We start from the raw sequence: 21,059 nt of genomic DNA on the forward strand, positions 1-21,059 counted from the left end.
CAGCCCCTGCTACCAAAGGAATTCTACCAACCTCTATTTTTTTTATCTTGACCTGTTCATGTTTAGTGCATTCTAAAGCACTAGAGAACTGCTATACCTAAGTCTACCCTGTGTAAGACTCACTTCCTTTACCTTCACCAGTTTAAACCTACACAAACAATCCCCTTCATGTCATTTAGGATTTGTTTATAGGGTGTATTGAATCAATTTCTTTGATTTCAATGATGTATATGAATTCACTTTCCAGATCTAGATCAAAATTAAACTCCAAAGATGATAATAAGGCAGAATCAAATATTTACTTGTGTCTTTTTTTTCTTTTTTCTTCCGTTTTTTTTTCTTTGCAAGTCAAATGGGATTAAGTGTCTGAGGTCAGATTTGAACTCAGGTACTCCTGACTCCAGGACCAGTGCTCTATCCACTGTGCCACCTAGCCACCCTTTTTTTTTCCTTTTGTTTTGCTGGTATGTGGTTTGAATGCTACCATTAAACCCTGTAGCTTGATTAGAGGTAAGTGTGATCATTCTGTTTCATTACAGTTCAAACTGGAATAATACAGGCATTATTTTATCATTTACTAGCTTTAATTTTTTTGAAAATTAACAAGTTCTTTCAAGAGTATTATCAAGAGATGGGAAAGCTGGAAAATATGCTGTGTAAGGGTCAAAGGAGACAATATAATCAAAGTGCATTGCAAACCTTAAAGAGCTACCTAAATACTAGCTTTAATTATAACTATTATTATTAGAATAAGCTTATATTATATCATTTTATTATTATTATGATTATTGGTATTGGCATTGTTATTGATATAGTTGAAGAAGACTGAGGTATTGAGCTTTGTAGAGAAAACACTTTAGGGAATATGATAGCTGTCTTTAAGTATTTGAAGGGCTATCATGTTAAAAAGGAGCAGATTTTTCTGCTTGATTTCAAAGGTCAGAACTGGGAGGACAAGGTTGAAGTGGAACAGAAAGTTTTGGCTTTATGTGATGAAAATCTAATTAATTTCAATTCACCAAGAATATATTAATTGCATATTCTGGGTAAAGCATTGTATTAGACATTAGGTTTACAAAGACAAAACTTACAAAAAAGTTCCTGCTTTTGGGAAGATTAAAATCTACTGAAAAATGAGAGCTAATCCAAAACTTGAATGAAAGACAATGGGTTCCTTCACACTGAAGGTCTTCAAGAAGAAGCTAGATAGTCATTTATTGACAATGTGGTGGAAGGAACTCTTGGACAGGTCTGGGTTAGACATTGTGGTTCATGAGGTCACTTTCAACTCTTAGATTCTGGGATTCTTCTATGATAGCTTCAATTTATCCATAGTGGAAGAAAATGATTAGGGGAAAACAGCCCTTTGTGAAGTGGTCAGAGAGGATCAAATATTGTGCTTTGAAAAGCCTTAAAATGTCATATAAATGCTAATTAATATTGTTAGATGGTCCCTACTTTCAAGAGGTAATTTTAATGAGGTAGACAATATAGATTTCATGTGTGTATGTGTATGTATGTACAAACATATCTATCTACATATATATATATATATATATATATATATATATATATACATATACACAGTTTCAGTTGCAATTCAGATGGAATGGTCCAATGGTCCTTGGTATTTTGTGGTAAAAGAAAGTGGTAATTTGTTGTTTTGGTCATGTCCAACTCTTTATGACCCCATTTGGGGTTTTCTTGGTAAAGCTACTGAAGTGGTTTGCCATTTTCTTCTCCAACTCATTTTACATATGAAGGAATTGAGACAAACAGGGTTAAGTGACTTGCCCAGGTCACATAGCTAATAAGTGTCTGAGGCCAGATTTGAACTCAGAAAGATGAGTCTTCCTGATTCCAGGTTATGCCATTCTATTCATTGTATTAATCGTCCTACATTTATTTAATGTCATTGCTACTGTTAAAAAAAATCACAAAAGAAGCATGTGACAGTACTAAGGATTTTAGTAGTAAGAACTTTACTTTCTGTGTCTTCAGATGCTGGGGCTGCGATATCTTCAGAAGCTGCTGCTTGGCCTCCCCTGATGATAAGGAAGAGTGAAGTTACTCTTCTGGTCCACACATGACTATAGCAACTTTACTTTCAATACTCATTTTACAATCTTTAGATTGGAGAGTCCAGAAGAGGCTTCCTTAAATAACATGAGAGGTAATTTGGAGTAGTAGTAGTAAGAAAGTCAGTCTTATAGTCAGAAAGATCTGATTCTAGTCCTACTTCTTATGCATATAGGCTATATGATCCTGGAAAATGTTCTAGGAAATCTCTAGGACCAGAAGTTTTAGAACAGACATAGACCTACATTGATTAGAGGGATTTTCTTTGCTGGAAATTCCCCTTACCAATGAAATCATAGTTCCCTCTATCTTCCACTCTCAATACACACACACAAATAGGAATTGTTTCTCCATGAAACCCTACTATAGTGGTATGTCTGTAGAATATGGTTAGAACACTGGGGAAATGTTGGGAGGAAAGTCTTAGAAAGTCAGAGCTAGAAAGGATATTAGAGGACAACTAATTATACTTGTTCATTGTGCAAATTAAGAAACTAAGGACCAGAAATGAGAATAGTCTCTTCTCCTCTTTTAAATTTGACTTATGAGGCATCTGTAAGAAGATGAATTTCAACTAATATATATATATATATATATATATATATACACACATATATATATGGAGATTGAGTAAGTTATTCATAAAGAGACTGAGTTTTAATTGTGAATCTCCTAAGGTCAGTGCTTGCATATCTCTGGCAAGAAGAGGGAGGAATGTCTATTCTTTTTACTGGAAATTCTTGTTTGGTTTCTGGGAAGTACATTGTAAGTAAGGTTGGTTAGAAAAAAATTTAAAAAAGAATCATTACTCACCAGAATTATGGTAATGAGATGTAATACAGCAAAATTATTTGAAAATAGAAAATATCTTTAGGCTGCTAAGGAGTTTTTTTTTTAGTTTAAAGATTAAATGTAGAAATGGGTTTGGTTCTTCCAAAACTTAGTCCGGGGCAGTCATCAATATTTTTTTATGGGAAGAAAAACAAACTGCAATTATTCAGTCAGGGAATGGTGGAATATTTCAGAGGATAGAGGAGACGATTTGCCAGGGTCTTTTTGCCTCTAGTATCTTTGAATTTCTGGAGATGAAAGGAAAATTGAGTTCATTTTTAAGGAACCCTAAAAAGTGAGGAACATTTAAGTCTCATTTTAGCTAGTTGATAATGTTGCCAAGACACAGCTGGAAATTGATTTATTACCTTGATTAAGGAGATAATTTAATAAATGACAACACGTGTGTATTAGCTAACTCTTTTTGCTCACATAAAATAAAGTGGTGAATGGATTGTGAATTTTTAAAGGAAGACAGACAACAAGAGTTATTGTTGTTTTGGTTGTTTATCAGTCATGTCCAACTCACTGTGATCCAATTTGAGACTTTCTTGGCAAAGCTATTGGAGTGTGGCTTGCCGTTTCCTTCTTCAGCTTACTTTACAGGTGAGGAAACAGAGGTAAATGGTGCTAAGTGTCTTGGACCAAAGAGGTCTAAGGGAATACAAAAATGGTAAAGAATCATATAAATTATGTAGCAGCTACCAGTATACATTAATAGAAGTAGTTTCCATATTGAAGTTTCCCTTGCCAAAGAAATTGCAGTAACTAAAAGTAATTTATAAAAATACATTTGTATGAAAATGACAATGTATAGCATGAACTTCCTATTTACTGATCACTTGTTTTCCTTCCTAAAAAACTACTGGAGGGGAGGGAGGTGGTGTAGTGGGTAGAATACTGGCCCTGGAGTCAGGAAAACCTGAGTTCAAATGTGACCTCAGACACTTAATAACCACCTAGCTGTTTGACCTTGGGCAAGTCCCTTTAACCCCATTGCCTTGCAAAAAACAAAAAACAAGCCAAAACCAAAAACTAATAGGTATTTCTTTAAATTTATTTGTATATAGTTATGTAATTCCAATTTCAATTGTCCACTTCCACAGAGAACACACACAAAGAATATTTTTGTGCTTTCAAGATGTAGAGTTTTGATTAGTAACAGTTTAGCTGCCATTCTATCATCTGTGGAGAGATCATAGTCTCATCATGATGAGAGAAAAATGTAAAAATATAGAGGGGAAAGAAGATGAAGAAAACTTTCCCAAGAGGATTGTTTTAACTCCTATCTTTCTTTCTTTTTTTTGCAATGCAGTGGGGTGCAATGGGGTTAAGTGGCTTGCCTAAGGCCACACAGTTAGGTAATCATTAAGTGACTCAGTTCGGATTTGAACTCAGGTGCTTCTGATTCCAGGACCAGTGCTCTATCTACTGCATCACCTAGCCACCCCAACTCCTATCTTTCAAAGAAGCTTTATACAGAGAATTCTTGAGACATTTTGGCTGCTATTTTGAGAGAACTTAATAGTGAAACTGTATTTCCAGAATTAGAAATCAAGTGACTATCTTTCCTAGAGTGGACCCATCATATAAAAATTTTTCTATTGCATTATTTTTTATTGCTAATATATCACATAGCCAAAAATTTGATATTTTCTTAGCCTCAGACACTTAATTACCTAGCTGTGCAACCTTGGGCAAGTCACTTAACCCCATTGCCTTGCAAAAATAGCAAAAAAAAAGTTGCTCTAGTTGCCATTCAGATTGTTCCCTTAGTAGCAATTGTGATTCCCAACTAGGAGATAGCAATTGATTTAGTGGGTTTGAAATGAAATTTGGTCCAAAAGTGTAATTCATAAAACTTGCTCATAAATCCCTCTGTTTATCAGACTCTGCTCAGCACAAGTCATTTCTATTCTAAATTGCATAGGTTTAAAAAGTGGCATTTTGGTGAATCATAGGTATGTCTAATTACATAATGCTAGGGGAGGGGAAATAAGAGGGAAGAGTGTGAAAATGTCATTTCACTGTCCTTCACAGGACTATGATACCCTCATCTGTTTTTCCCCTGCTACTATCTAGTCATCCAAAACTTTTTTCTTTAAATTCAACAGTTAATTTTCTTCTGGACTATATAATTTTGATCTTCTTGTTTCTGCCTTCATATTTTAGTTGTATTGAAGTAACATACACTGCAAATTTAATTCAATTTTTTAAAACATTCTTGAGTATTTTCTTTTCAGAGGGCACATCAAATTCTTGGAGAGCAGCCAAATAAGTCTTAGGACACTTCTATGAAACACATGCCAAGGTTCTTCCATAATAACACAAGACTGGGATCACAAGACCAGTTACAGTTCTGCTATTCACTAGCTGTATGACAATGAACAAGTCATTTATGTGCCGTCTAAGCAAAACTTGCTCATTGCTGGGGTTTTGATTTATCAGAGTGAGTATAATAGCAATTATTTTCTGTTCAGGCCAGAAACTGAAGATTTTCTTTTTCCAGATGAATTCTTTTTGTGACAGAATTCTAGTTCATCTTTTGTCTCACTCCTACTAGTTCCCTCTCATTGAATGGGCATTGTGTTAGACAAACTGAAATCTGGGAAAGATCTTAGCTTAAAAAGGCCAAAATCTCCCACTGTATCCTGGGCCATCGCCATGTTGTCTTGATTTATGTCATGCCACTGCACTCCCATGACTCTGGAGAGGCTGATGACGCTGTACAGCCCTGTTTCACTTCAATTCTCTTGAAAGTCAGGACATTGAGTTAATGATAACACATTGGTCCTCTTCGAGAACAACAAGAAACAATAGCAACATTTATGTTTCAATTTATTAACTTTCTTCTTGTTTGATAATGGACAAATTATTTCACCTCTAGGACTCTGAATTTCCTCATCTATAAAATGAGATTGTTCCAAACCTTCTCTTCCCTCTTCTAGTCTCCCATGCTCCCCCCGCCCCCCGCTAATCATCTCATACTGTACTGCAAAGAGGTGCTATTATTATCAAACTACCTCTTCTTTCCTACTCTACCTGGTAAGAACTCTTGGCATAATTTCATGTTTTTTCCTCTTTTACTTACTCCAGTGTTCGTTGAAAACCTCACCAAGATCAAAAGTTCCACTCATATCTTTGATCCCAGACACTTTTATCTTTTCTGGAGATTCCTTCTGCAATTATTGTTCTCTGCCTAACCAATCTCTGTCCAGTCTTCAGTCTCTTCTCTTCTCTTCTATTGATTATTTCCATGCAATCTTCACATCTGTCCATTTCTCCCTGATCCTAAAAACAACACAAAAGATAAACAGAAAACAAACAAAATTTTTTTCCTTGATCATTAGTATCTCAAACTATCTTTGCATATCATTTCTTCCTTTCATAGCAAAAATCTTAGAAAAAATGTTCTGTTTTTGTTTTCTATTTCCTTCTCTCTCACCTTGCAACCCTTTGCAATCTAGTTGCAAATCTAGTTGCAATCATCACTCAATGAAAATAACTCTCGCCATCATAGTTATCAGTCATTTCTTAATTGTCAAACTTAATGATCTTTTCTTAGACCTTTGACTTTTCTGAAGTGTTTGACACTGCTGATTGTCTTCTCCTACTGAACATCCTTTGCTTTTTGGGTTTTCATGACACTGCTCTCTCTTAGTTCTCCTTCAATTTATTTGACCACTTCTCAGTTTATTTCTCTATGTCATTATTTCTATGTTATCCTATAAATATGAGTATTTACCAAGACTATCTTAGGACCTTGATCTCTCTCTCTCTCTCTCTCTCTCTCTCTCTCTCTCTCTCTCTCTCTCTCTCTCTCTCGTCATAATCATCATCATCATCATCATCATCACCATCATTCATCATCATCTCTTAAAATAACCTCCTAATTGATTTCTTTCTATGTTTTTATTTTTCAGATTTTTTGCAAGGCAGCGGGATTAAGTGGCTTGCCCAAGGCCATGCAGCTAGGTAATTATTAAGTGTCTGAGGTCAGATTTGAACTCAGGTACTCCTGAATCCAGGGCTGGTGCTCTATCCACTGCACCACCTAGCCACCCCTGCTTTCCATGTTTTAAGGATGAGGAAGCCAAGACTGAGAGAAATTAATGAATAATTCCATGATCACACAGCTGAGACTTGTACCCAAGTATAGAACAGTTTTATATAATTTCACTTATCATCAGCTTTAAGTAAGATAATTTCTTAGAGTCTATTCTAACTTGCTATTTCTGGAGATTCTGATTTTCTTATGTCTATGGATAAAACTGATAAACAGAAAGGAATTTTGCTTAAGCAACTACACATCACAATCAGGTCATGGGTAGGAGCATGATGACTGATATCTCACCTCCTCTGATTCATTCTCCATTTTTTATTCTTGAGTTGTTTCGGTCACATCTGACTCTTTGGGACTGCATTTAATATTTTCTTAGTAAAGATACTGAAGTGCTTTGTTATTTCCTTCTCCAACTATTTTGCCCAAGAAGAAATTGAGGCAAGAATGGTTAAGTGTTTTGCTCAGGTCACATAACTAGCAATTATCTGAGTTTGGATTCAAACTCAGATCTTCCTTGATTCTAGGTCAAGAAATCTACCCATTACACCATCTAGCTGCTTTGATAAATTTTTCATGCAGCTTCCAAAAGAAGCTTCATAAAACGTAAGTCTGATCATGTCATTCTCTTGCAGAAGAAAGTTCAGTGACTCCCTATTACTTTTAGGATAAAACACAAATTTTTCAGTTGGACATTTAAAGTCCAGGCTTATTTCATATTACTTCTATTCATATACTATTCATTTTAGCCAATACAGTCTTTTTCCTGTGCCCTAAACTTTGAACTTCTGTGATCTTTTAAAATCAGTTCTCTTTTAGAATCTTTGGCTTTCTTCTAGGTTTTGGTCATCATGAGGCATCTCCTATAGGAGGTTTTTGCTGCTTCCCTTAATACTCTCTCCTTGCTCCTCAAATGATGAGCCTGGCACATTTCTTTTTATACAATCTGCCTCTACATTAGATTTCAAAATTCTTGAGAGGAAGAAATGTTCTTTATTTTGTCACTGTATTATCAAAGTATAGCACAATTCTTTGCACATAGTAAGGAACTTAGTACTGTATTAGATCAGATTGGAGCTGTATATATATGTATGCGACTTCCTTAATTTTTATGAAGGAAAAAAAACTCACAAGGGCACTATCGAATTTGACCTTAATGACATAGCTAGAAATAATTTACAATGAGGATCAGAGAAATTTTGCCAACAAATTTAGTCCTATGTATTAACCATGCAATTGCTCTGAAATTATATTCACCTGTACCTTTAGAGGGACACTAAATGGGCTCAGCTGGTCTTGATGAATTAGTCTCTCCCTGAAACAGGGAAATTGAATAACTCATTATCAGCACATTTTATGGAAATGGCAGAGCTTCAAATTGTTGGTAATTTAAGATACATATTTTAAAAGTGCATGAATTAATTCAAAGAAATGAAAGAGATTAAGAATAAATTTATTCCATCCCCTCTTAATGAAATATAGTAGGTGACGATATTATAAAAAATGGGAAGCAGACTTTGTAATATGACACATTTGGGAATTTAAAACTCTATCTCACTGTGACCATCAAAGGTAGGGCTGGTATGAATAAAGAAGACCCCTGCCCTCCAGTATATAATGATGAATAGGCAGTATAAAAACTAAAGATACCAATAAAAAATCAATTAAAAAGAATGATGAATTAGTTTGAGTCTCCCCTCATAGGTATTTAAGTATTAAAATTTAGAAGGAATGTAGACAGAAAAACCATTTTAAGGGGCTGATAGGAAACATAGAAAGGGAAAGACAAATTATCTTATCCTGAGAATCTGAACCCTTTAGCTCAAGTAGGCTTCCTGTGATGACATTCCAAGACATAACATGCTTGACCCTGGCGGATAGTGGAGTGGTTCAAGTGGTGGCTGTCAAATTAGGATTTGTTTCTAATGTTTCAATCCTGTTTCTAATGCTTATTAACTGATGATCTAAGTATTGGCAACTCACTTCACTCTTGAGAATTGGTCTACTCATTTATAATTTAGGAATCAGGAATGAACAACTAATTTCATTACCAATGTACCAATTGTACCAATGTAATTAATTTACAGTATTAGAGAGTTTTTTCCAGTTTGACTAGAGTCATACAACCAGGTTGTGTCAAAGGTAAGACTTGAATAGGAAATTTGAGCCTCTTAGGCTAGTTCAATTCATTATTCTAAGCTGCTTTATTTTTCATGATGTCTCTCTATTACTTTCCTGACCATGGAACAGTTACTCAAATGGGGTTTGTTTAGCAAGCAAGTTTTGTAAATGTCAGCTGTTATAATGCAGTTCTTACTTTTCATCCGATGGCTTTAGATATTTAATACCCCTTGGAAGATTTAATTTAGCTAATTTCCCATCTTTTGCTTCTGACCCAGTCTTCCTGTCCTAAACTGATATTTTGATGATACTATGCATCTAGATGGCACAGTGAAGAGTGCCAGGCCTGGACAAGGAAATGGCAAACCACTTCTTTTTTTAAAAATTTTTGCAAGGCAATGGGATTAACTGACTTTCCCAAGGTCACACAGCTAGGTAATTATTAAGTGATTGAGGCTGAGTTTGAATTCAGGTTCTCCTGACTCCTGGGCCAGTGCTCTATCCACTGTCACCCAACTACCCCTGCAAACCACTTCAGTATTTCTAACAAGAAAACCCCAAATGGGATCACAAAGAGTTGGACATAGCTGAAAAATGACTAAACAACAACACAGTACTGGTTGTTTTGAGCCTCATCCTCGCTTTTCTTGAGTTCTTTCTTTCCCTACCCAGGTTCCAACTCAAGCTCTGCCTCTCAAAAAGGCCTTATGACACTCAGTGGAAAGGAGACAGGATTTTGAGTTTGGTAAAAGTCATTCTTTAAGCTGTAATGAAAGTTACTTGTGTTAACTTTATGTAGACACTCTGAGAAATAAATTGCATGCAATTATTTAAGGTTAGCACTTAAAATTCTCAGTAGTCAGAATAAAAAAAAGAAGCCATTTGTAAGTCATTTGGAGTAATCTTTAGTAACCAATAATTAGACACTAATTAGCTCATTTACTCACAGTTGTTTTTACTTAGTAAAACATTTAATTAGTTCATTGCAAAGAAAAAGACTTGAATAGTAATTAAGTGTCAATTAAAGGCTTTTATCTATAAACAAAGTCACATATTGGTTAAATAATAGCATTTGGAAAACTAAATGATTAAAGGTAATTGGATAGGAATTTCTCTATGCCAGCTATGTGTACTATGATGTATTAGTGTCGCCTGGTACGCAATTGATGTGTTAAGTGTCATAGGTAATTTTTAACCATATTTATTCTGTATGTTTGTCCAAGGTTTAAAAATTATTTAATTTCATACTTCACTTGAATCCAGTCTTCATTCATCACAACAGCGTGGGTCCCATGGATTATGTCCATGACCACAATCCATGATTGGCATTGACAGAAGTTGGTGTTAGGACATTACTATAAGACTGCTTTCTCTATCAACATGAGTATTGCTATCATTACTTATAAGAGTAAGCCCTGATTGTTGCCCAAGATCTTTCAGGGTAAGACTGCTGCTTTAGGGGAGATTTTGCATCACTGCTTAATAGAATCACCATGCAACAAACTAATATTACCCCCCCCATTTATAAAAAACTCTAAAAAGAGTACTCTGTTCCTAATTGGTTTTCTAGATTCAACTCATTATTCCAGTCCATACTATATATATTATGAAAATAAATCTCCTTTGGTGCAGAGTTGACCTTGCAATTTCCATAATCAAAAAATTCCAGTGTTTTCCCATTTTCTCTAAAATCAAATATAGATTCATTTTGGGTTTTAAAGCTCTAAAACTGCTTCCTTTCTTTCCAGTCTCATTTTATATATTACTGTCTCTCTTACACTGAGTGAGTGTGTCAAACTAACTTTCTCTCCATTCCACATACAGGACATTCCATCTTTCTTCATGATGCATTTGTATTGTATATCTTCTCTTCTGGAATGCATTCCCTCTCCCTCACCTCTGCTGAACACAATCCCTTTCTTCCTTTTAGACAAAAACAACTCATGTTCCATCTTCATTTTTTGTGGAATTTTTTAATATTTCATTTTCCCTCAATTCCTTGTAGAAACATTTTTTAACATTTATTTTAAATACTTTGAGTTCCAAAGTTTCTCCCTTTCTTCCTCCCTCCATTCTTCATTGAGAAGGCAAGTATTTCAATTTACATTTTACATATGTAGTCAGGTTAAACATTTCCATATTAGTCATGCTGTGAAAGAAAATATAGATAACAATCCCTAAAGAAAAACAAAATTAAAAAAAGTCCTTATTCTTTATTCATATATTATCAGTTCTTTCTTTGGGGACAGATAGCATTTTTCATTATCCTTCAGAATTGTTTTGGATCATTGTATTGCTGAGAATAGCTAAATCATTCACAACTGATCATTTTACAGTATTGCTGCTTCTTTGTGTAGAGTACATTTCACATTGCATCAACTCATGTAAATCTTTCTAAGTTTCCTTTAGAGTATCTTTATCACCATTTCTTATAGCACAATAGCATTCCATCATAATCACCTATCACGATTTGTTCAGCCATTCCCCAGCTGATGGGCATCTCCTCAGTTTCCAGTTCTTTGCCATAAGAATAGGCTGCTATAAAGATTTATATATATATAATTTTCCTTTTTTTTGTGAGGCAATGGGGTTAAGTGACATGCCCAAGGTCACACAGCTAGGTAATTATTAAGTGTCTGAGATTAGATCTGAACTCAGGACCTCCTGACCAGGGCCAGTGCTCTAGTCACTGTACCACCCATCTGTCCCCTTCCTTTTTTGTTTTTATATCTTTTGGAAAAAGTAGAGAAATTGCTAGGTCAAAATGTGTAATTAGTTTTATAGCTCTTTGGGCATAGTTCCAAATTGTGCTACAGAATGGTTGGATCTGTTCACAACTCCACCAACAATGCATTAATATCCTAATAACTAATCAAATAGATATAAATTAGTACCTCAGAATTATTTTAATTTTTATTTCTACAATGAATAATGAGTTAAAGAATTTTTATATGATTATAGTTAGCTTTTATTCCTTTATCTGAAAACTGTTAATCAGATCTTGGGGAATGGCTCTTATTTTTATAAATTTGATTTAGTTCCTTATAAGTTTGAGAAAAATGAGGTCTTTTAAAGAGTGACTTTCTTCAACTTTTTTTCTTAATTACTATTGCTAATTTCTTTTCCTCCATCCTGTTCCCCTCATTTATTCTGTTCCTTCTCTCTTTTACCTTGTCCTTCCTCAAAAGCATTCTGCTTTTGTCTATGCCTTCCCCCCAATATTCTCTTCCATCACTCTCTCCCTTCTCTTATCCCTTTCCCTCCTACTTACCTGTAGGGTAAGATAGAATTCCATATTCCACTGAGGGTGATTGTGATCTTTTCTTTAAGCCAATTCCGATGAGAGTAAAGTTTACTCACCCTGCCTCAACTTTCCCCTTCTCAACTATAAAGCTTTTCCTTGCCAGATTTATGAGATAATTTACCACATTTCACCTCTCCCTTTCCTTTTCTTCCAGTACATTCCTCTCTCACCAATTAATTTTATTTTTTTAGATATTATCCTTTCACATTTAACTCACACCTGTGCCCTCTGTCTAAATATACTTCTAACTATACTAATGAGAAAGTTATGTTGTTACAAGTAGCATCAGCTCATGTAGAAATATAAAGTTTAACCTTATTATGTTCCTTGTGATTTACCTTTCCTGTTTACCTTTTTATGCTTCTCTTGAGTCTTATATTTGAAAGTCAGATTTTCTTTTAACTCTTTTTTTAAAAATCATGAATGTTTGAAAGTTCTCCATTTCACTGAATATCATTTTTTCCCCTTGAAGAATTATATACCATTTTGCTGGGTAGATGATTCTTGGTTGTTAATCCTGTCTCCTTTATCCTCTGAAATATCATATTCTAAGTTCTCTAATCATTTATTGTGATAGTTGCTTCACAATACTTGAACTATTTCTTTCTGGCTATTTGCAATATAGCCAGAAGGAACAGGGAGGAAGAGCCAAAACCTCTCCAAAGACCTATAAATAATGCCATAAAACAATTCCGGGAGCAGAATAACTGAAAGGGATGGGATAAAATAATTTTCTAGGCAAAGATAACTTAGAATGTCAGTAGGAATGTCTGTCACACCCGGGCAATAGATGAACACAGCTCTTTGGGCATAGTTCCTTGAAGTTTTCATTTTAGGATCTCTTTTAGGTGGTGATTGGTGGATTCTTTCACTTTCTAATTTACCCTCTTGTTCTAAAATATCAGAGCAATATTCCTCTTATTTTGGCCATAGCCGTCAACTAGTCCAGTAATTTTAAAATTTTCTCTCCTGGAACTGTTTTTCAATTCAGTTGTTTTTCCAGAGAGATACTTCACATTGTCTTCTATTTTTTTTTCATTCTTTAGGCTTTGTTTTAGAGTTTCCTGATTCTCATAAAGTCATTAGTTTCCATGTGCTCAATTCTAATTTTTAAGAAACTATTTTCTCCAGTGAGCTTTTATACCTCCTTTTCTATTTGACCAATTCTACTTTTGAAGGCATTTTTCTCCTTATTGATTTTTTTGCATCTTTTTTACCATTTGACTAGTCTGTTTTTAAGTGTTATTTTCTTCAGTATTATTTTGTGTCTTCTCACTCAAATTGTTGATTCAGTTTTCATGATTTTCTTTCATTGCTCTCATTTCTTTTCCCAGTTTTTCCTCTGTCTCCCTTATTTGATTTTCAAAATTCTTTTTGAGATCCTCCATGATCTGAGGCAGATTTATATTTTTCTTGGAGGTTTTGGATGTAGGACCTTTGATTTTTATCTTCTGGGTATATGTTTTAATTTTCCTTGTTACCATAGTAACTTTCTATGGTTGGATATTTTCTGTTGTTTGTTCATTTCCCTAGCCTATTTCTTGATTTTTAACTCTTTGGGTTTTTTTTTTAACATTCAGGAAAAATATATTCACAAATGTTTAATTGCTGAATCAAGTTTTGGGGGGTGACCATGGATGTACTAATGGCACATCTCCATACAGCTGAATCCTCCAAGTTCATTAAGTTTTAAACATGGCTACAGATGTAGTACTAATGGTACATCTCCAGAGCTGAACTCTCCAAGTGAATACTACCACTGCTATTCACATACTAAGAACATGTCTGTAATCTTTCTATTCAATAGGTCTTCAAAACAGGTACTTAGCAAGTCAGAAGATCCTATCTCCAACTGAATTCCTACAATGATGGGATGATCTTTATTCAATCCTTAGACAATACACTGAAATGCCTTTCAACAAATTAAAGGTAGTATTTAATCAAATCATTGTAATTAAGCTATTTATGCACAAAATGTTAGGGAACTTAAGATGGATTCAATAGGACTGACCTTGGACAGGCTGGGGTGTAACTCACCCCCCCCCCCCAGAACAATTCCCTCACTCCCCAAAACCCATAACAGGTAAAAGTCATATGAAATTATTAAGTAGGCTTTCCCCATAGTTTAGTAAAAGAAGCCAGATTTAATTAAAACTTTTCTAAGAAGTGGGGCACATAGCCCTTGATTTTAAAAAAAAGTTGCCTAAATCTTTTAAAATAAACATTAATGTGTGATAGCTTGGTTGTGACTGGAATCATGACCAAAAACAGAGAAAACAGATCATTTCTTATTTAAATACAAGCCTCTCTAATCTACATAATTTCTCTATTAGAACTGCTGAACAAAATTTTTAAACAGCCATTCATGATAAAAATTCTCAGGTTGATGAAACCAATTTAAATAGGGTCATTATGGACATGTAAGAAAAGAAAAGAAATCTCACCATGAGAGAGAGAGAGAGACATCTCCTTTTTAAAATAAACCAGGCAGGAGACAACTGTTAGTCATTGGTGGCCTTTTTAAGGTATGCAATCAAGTCGGCCCTCTACCCCTTCTTCTTGATGCCTGCAAAGATCATCTTTGTCCCAGGGATGTACTTCTTTGGGTTTTTCAAATATTCCATCAATATATCCTCTCCCCAGGTGATACCTTTGTTTTTGTTAGCATCTATGTAAGAGAAACCGGGAGACTGACCAGTCTTACGGCCAAAGAGTCTGTTGAGATTTGGTCTGGTCTTGTGCTTGCCGCCCTTTTCAACCATGTGGCACTGGGCGCACTTCTGAACAAATATCTTCTTGCCCTTCTCCACGTCTCCCATTGTGAATTTGACTCGGCCCACAGCAGCTCGCCTGGCCCGGCTCTGCGTGGCTCTGCCTGGTGCTCCCTCTGCCTTTTTAACTCTTTCTTAAAGAAACTTTGCTTCTAGGGTAGAGGGTGCACTGTCCTAAGCTTGAGGTCTTTTGTGCAGCTATTTTCAGAAATACTTTTAGGAACCTGCATGTTTTCAATTCTTCTAAGATGGTATGATCTAAGGAGAGGTGAGTTTACTACTCTCCTGACCTGTGCTCTGGTTTGTTAGTAACCACACAAGCATTCCTTTCTGACCTGCAATTCTGACAAATGTCCGTGCTCCACTGCAGGCACAGGCTCTGGTAGGCTAAGGTTCCTCCTAACCCCCAAACTGCCAGCCAGGACTTTATCTAAGTCCAAGTATGGGCAAAGCAACAGAGTCTGGTCTCAGTGCTAGCAAAGAGACCCTTGAAATCTCCTTCTAACCTGTTGTTTGACCCTCTTACCATCTAGGAACTGACTGGAAGCAGCATCTCCTGATTCAGGGGCTTCCAAGGACTGCTCCTGGTTTGCTGGGCAAGGTCTGTGCTGGACTGTGTTCGTGTCTTGTCCAGGTGTGACAGACATTCCTGCTGTCATTCTAAATTGTCTTTGCCTAGAAAATTATTTTAGCCCATCCCTTTTGGGTTTTTCTTCTCCAGGAATTGTTTTATGGCATTATTTATAGGTGTTGGGAGAGGTTTTGGCTCTTCCTCTCTCTTCCTCCCCCCAACCTTTTGGATCTTCCAACTCCTACTCTCCTCTTCCCCAAACTGCCTTATATTTATTGACCTTGCATATATTTGTATTTATTAATTTTATATTACACAAATATGTATATATATATATAAATTTACATATACTCATTTTCATCATTAGAGTGTAAGTTCAATGAGAGAAGGGATCCTTCCCCCAATTTTTTGTACTTGTTTTCCCAATACTGGACATAGGGTCTTACTGAATAATTGTTGATTGATTGATGATTAATACATAAAGGAAAGCAGGGTGCAGAGGTAGAAGGAGTGCAAGCCTGTTGTGGGTGCCTTGGCTGGAATATCATAGTTCAACAACACCTTGTTGGGGCTGCTGCTACAGAGAAAGCTTTGTCCTAGAGAGCAAGGGGCAGGAGTTAGAGGAGACTTATGGGTGCAATGTAGAGATACAGTTGTGATGACCTGGGAGTCACTGGATATTTTTCTTTTGTCTAGGGGTATGCATATATGTGGTTCATCAATTGATCCTTTGTGAAAGGTCACCAGACTGATGACTCTATTTCTCAGGTGGTCAGTGTGATTCCACAACTGAGGGGAAGTGCTGTTCTAGACATGGATGCACTTTATGCCAATGGGAAATTCATTTTGCATGACTGACTGCTCTGATTCAGCTCTGATGTATTTATCTAATGAGCTATTTGAGAACGGGGTCTGTGTTTAGATGGCATTGCTCCCAGGATTGAGGACTAGGCAGTTTCAGTACTTTGGGGGACATGAAAACAAATCAGATACAAATAGTCTTGATTCTCATGACATTATTCACTTTTTTTTTAGTTTTTTGCAAGGCAAATGGGGTTAAGTGGCTTGCCCAAGGCCACACAGCTAGGTAATTATTAAATGTCTGAGAATGGATTGACATTATTCATTTTTACTGAATACCTAGAAGATTTGGGTCAATGATGGGTGTTGGAAGGCAAAGGAAATGTAACACATAGTTTTGCTTTTGAAGGTCTGTTTCAATTCAGTTGGAATTTTAGGACCCTTTCCTAAAAATGATAAACAATGAAAAGCCTTATTAAATGAAGTGAAAACTCATAGAATTTAGAGGAAGGGAGCTTGGAAGTCAAGTCCAGCCTCAATCCACATATTACAGATGAATTCATCTGAAGTTCAGACAGGTTACCTTAGGTTACTCAGGTAGTTAGGACAAGGTTGTAATTTAAAAACACATCCTCTTATTGAAGATATAATCTTCTTTTAGCTTCAGGGAAGTAGTATAATGTGTTTAACTTGTAGGAATTCAACTGGATGAGGGTGGTGGACAGAGAAAGAGAAAGGGGGGTGAGGGAGGAGAGAGGAAGAGAGGAAGGAGAGGAAGAGGGGGGCAAAGGGAGAGGAGAGGGAGAAGGAGGAGGAGGAGGAGGAGGAGGAGAGAGAGAGAGAGAGAGAGAGAGAGAGAGAGAGAGAGAGAGAGAGAGAGAGAGAGAGAGAGAGAGAGATCAAGCAGTCCTTCAATACTCCAGGATGTAGCCTGAACCAAATTAAAATGTCATCAGGAAATATTTAAGAAAATAAAAATAAAATATAATAGATAATATTACTTTTAAAGCTGTCAATATGTGGCCCTCAGGAATCTTATGTACTATTTGGTAGCAGTCATTTCTATTTGTTTTTGACCCATTGCTTTAGAGTATTTGTGAGATGGAAGACATGAATTTGTTGTTTCTCCAGTCATTCTTAGGGCCTATGCACCTTTTATCCATTTTACTGGACTGCTTATACTCAGAGATAATCTATTTATTCTGCTTAGGATGAAGTTAAGAAGAGGAACAGTCTTAATTACTTTCCTAGCAGTCCTGGACATCTGGAAGTGCCCTTCTATGTATTTCTTGTGAAATAATAATAAGAAAGTTATATGAACGTCTGATCACTCTTTAATACAATCAAACTCGTGTGTGAAGTCTTTTTAAGAGTATTTTCCTCCTACTGTCTGTTAAATTTTTACCTATTTTTATTTTCTTTTATTTGAGATGATGTCCTGGCTGTCCTTTTTCCTTTGATCATTAGCTCAGCTGAGTAATATGAAAAATAAAATTTACATACATATTTTTTTGATAACAGCCATTTTGGATCTATTTGCTCTCTGATATAGAATGCTGTCTTTTAAAGAGATCCTGATTGCTATCCAGTAACAACTGTTTAAAGGTACTATACTATAGTACTTAACGATAATTTAAGGGATTTGAGGTAATAATTTTAGCTAAACAATTTTCCCCTTATATGCTGATTTATAGAACCTAATCTCATACATAAATTGCAATTCCAAAATGGAATACATTGTCTCACTAGAAAGAATCGTGATTTTTCTTAGCCATTTATTTGTGGACAGGTGCTAATCTTCAGCAAATATTTACTAATCAACAAAAATAAAAAGATCCTTACTTCTTCAAATATTTTTATTTATTTATTCATCTGTGCAAATATATTATAAGTATATATACATTAATCTTTATACACTTTATATATGTGTATATTTATGTATTTGTGTGTATCTATCTGTTTGTCTGCCTATCTATAGTAGAGCACCAACCTTGAAAACTGGAGGTCCTGGTTTCAATCTAGCCTCAGACACCTACCAACTGTGTGACCTTGGATAAGTCACTTAACCCAGATTGCCTCACATCCAGGCCTATCTCATATATGACCACTGAACCCATATGACTCTGGAGAGAATGTGAAGCTGATGATTTATCATAGCACCCACTCACTCAAATTCAATTCGTGTGCATGTCATGGCATCATCTTCCTGATGTCATGGTCTCCTTCAAAAATGAAGGACAAATATATAATTATCTTTCTATTTCTCCATTCCTCCTATTCCTTCAGCCCTTTAAAAAATTTTTCTACTTCCTAATATCTGTTTCATACTGGGATTTCAATGAAGGAAAAAGAGACAATGAAGGATAAAGGAGTTTAGATAAGATGACAATGAGGGCTAGATTCACTGAGAAACTTTCTGGAGATGGTGGAACTAGTCCTTGGAAGGAAGGATTTCAGTACAGATGGGTGGTGATGGGAGGGGGAGGGTACTTTAAAAGGGGGAAATGTGGGATACAAATGATAGAGAAGATACAGTAGTAACTTTACAGGTGTTGACAAGCACTTCTATTTTATGTTGTTTTTACAACCATATATGTGACTTCCAAATTAATTCCCACAATCCACAAAGTATCAGAACTTCGGAATTAGAATGAAACTGATAAACTTGAATGGGAAGTGTTTCTCCAGTCTACTCAATAAATGATCATTTACCTTAAAGTGAGGAAGTGTATACTAATTATTGTCAGTTCATTTGATTTTCGGATGGCTCTAATTGATAATGTTATATTATTGTTTTCCCATGTCAGGTATGATTCATTTCCCATGTCATTCTTGAAGAGTAAAGAAGCAGGGCTTGGAGGCAGATGCCTGTTATCCAAGATAAAGGGGAGGCTGAGGCTGGTGGATGCTTTGCATTTGGGAGTTCAGAGCTACTGAAACCAATTAAGTATTTGCACTTAGTTCAGAACCACTGGTAGAGAAAGGTGGAGGAATAATCTGGATCAGGTCAGAAATGGAACAGGTCAAAAATGCTGATCTGAAGTGGGATCCAGACAATAAGTTGTCCATTGAATTTCCAGCTTTGGTGATATAGAAGAAACCTATCTTCAAAAAATAAAAGAAAGAAAAGAAAAGGAAGAGTTTGTCGATCCCACATTACTATGAAGAAAGCTTTTCTGATTAATAATTTGTTAAAGAAAATCCAGTAATCTCCAGGCTTATTTATTTATTTGCAAGACAAATGGGGTTAAGTGGCTTGCCCAAGGCCACACAGCTAGGTAATTATTAAGTGTCTGAGACCGGATTTGAACCCAGGTACTCCTGATTCTAGGGCCAGTGCTTTATTCACTGTGCCACCTAGCTGCCCTGTTTTTTTTCTTTTATCTAGGTCACTAGTAACATCGATTGTTTTGAGTCTTTAGTCCTTGAATCAGTTAAGACTCAAGGATAGTTACAATATTTGCTAAGGAAAAAGCAAACCAAACAAAATAAAACAAAGCAACAGACTTAGCTAGCACAGGGTAAAGTGCTAGTATATTGCTCCCGTCTCAAGCATTTTTCTTTGAATCTTCTTGTCAAACCTACTGAGGTCCTCTTTTAAGGTATCTGCAGCTCCTGCTGATATTGCTGTTATTGTTGGGACTAAGTTTGGCAGCTGCCATGAGGGAAATTATGCTGTTGGCTGCAGCAGCTGTCAGTAGTAACAATGCCAGGATTTACTGGCTTCTGCAGTGGCAGTGGGAAACAATTTGCCTATAACCTTCTTCTCCCTACTCCAAATCCCCTTACATTGTAGTCTTTAATAAACTGCAAAAACAAAAACTACAGAATAAACAATACAGGACTTCTCCCCAACCCCAACCCTGGTAGTAGCCTTTATCATGTTTATTAATATTTTCTGGGTAAGTACCATTATGTTACTTGGAATTTTTCAGTCAATCACAAAAAAAAACCTAAACAAAATTAAGTGCTTACTATTTGCCAGACACTGTGATATACTCTGAGCAGGAAAAGAAAGACATGACAGTTCTTGTCTTCAAGAAAGTCACAATCTAATGGGAAAAAACACATAAGTGACATATACAAACAAGATATATACAGGCTAAATTGAAGATGAAGTAATATGTTAAGAAAGATTAAGGGGGTTACTTGTAGAAAATAGGACCTTAGTTATTCTATTTATTAGCTTTAATTAAAATTTAATTTTTGTTCTTGGTAAATTTGGATTAGTGAATGGAGAGTTGGACTTAGGTTCTACCACCTTCTCTGAAATATACTGAGCAAATCAATTAACTTCTCCCTACTCTAGACACTGCTCTATAACTAACCATAACTTGTAGAAAAGGTGCTGGTTTGCATTAGTAGAGGGGGTTTCCTTACCTAGAAATTTCCTTTAGTAATAAAACCACAGCTGTATTTTCTATCCACTGCATCACTTAAGATCATCAGAATATCCATCCCCTTCCCTTTCCTAGAGTGTTATTCTTCAAACAAAGAAGGGAAAAAAAGGAGAAAAAAGTT

The 21,059-nt window shown here is 35.7% G+C and overlaps 1 protein-coding gene across 1 annotated transcript; it reads right to left on the minus strand.

Annotated features, from left to right (window-relative positions):
- Positions 1–14,941: 14,941 nt before the first annotated feature.
- LOC141511307 (cytochrome c-like) lies at positions 14,942–15,214 on the minus strand. The gene has a single exon (XM_074220536.1). The coding sequence runs from the start codon at positions 15,212–15,214 to the stop codon at positions 14,942–14,944; it is 273 nt and encodes a 90-aa protein (XP_074076637.1).
- Positions 15,215–21,059: the final 5,845 nt, after the last annotated feature.

This window comes from Macrotis lagotis, chromosome 2 (genome assembly GCF_037893015.1).
Source record: "Macrotis lagotis isolate mMagLag1 chromosome 2, bilby.v1.9.chrom.fasta, whole genome shotgun sequence".
Lineage (NCBI taxonomy): Eukaryota > Metazoa > Chordata > Mammalia > Peramelemorphia > Peramelidae > Macrotis > Macrotis lagotis.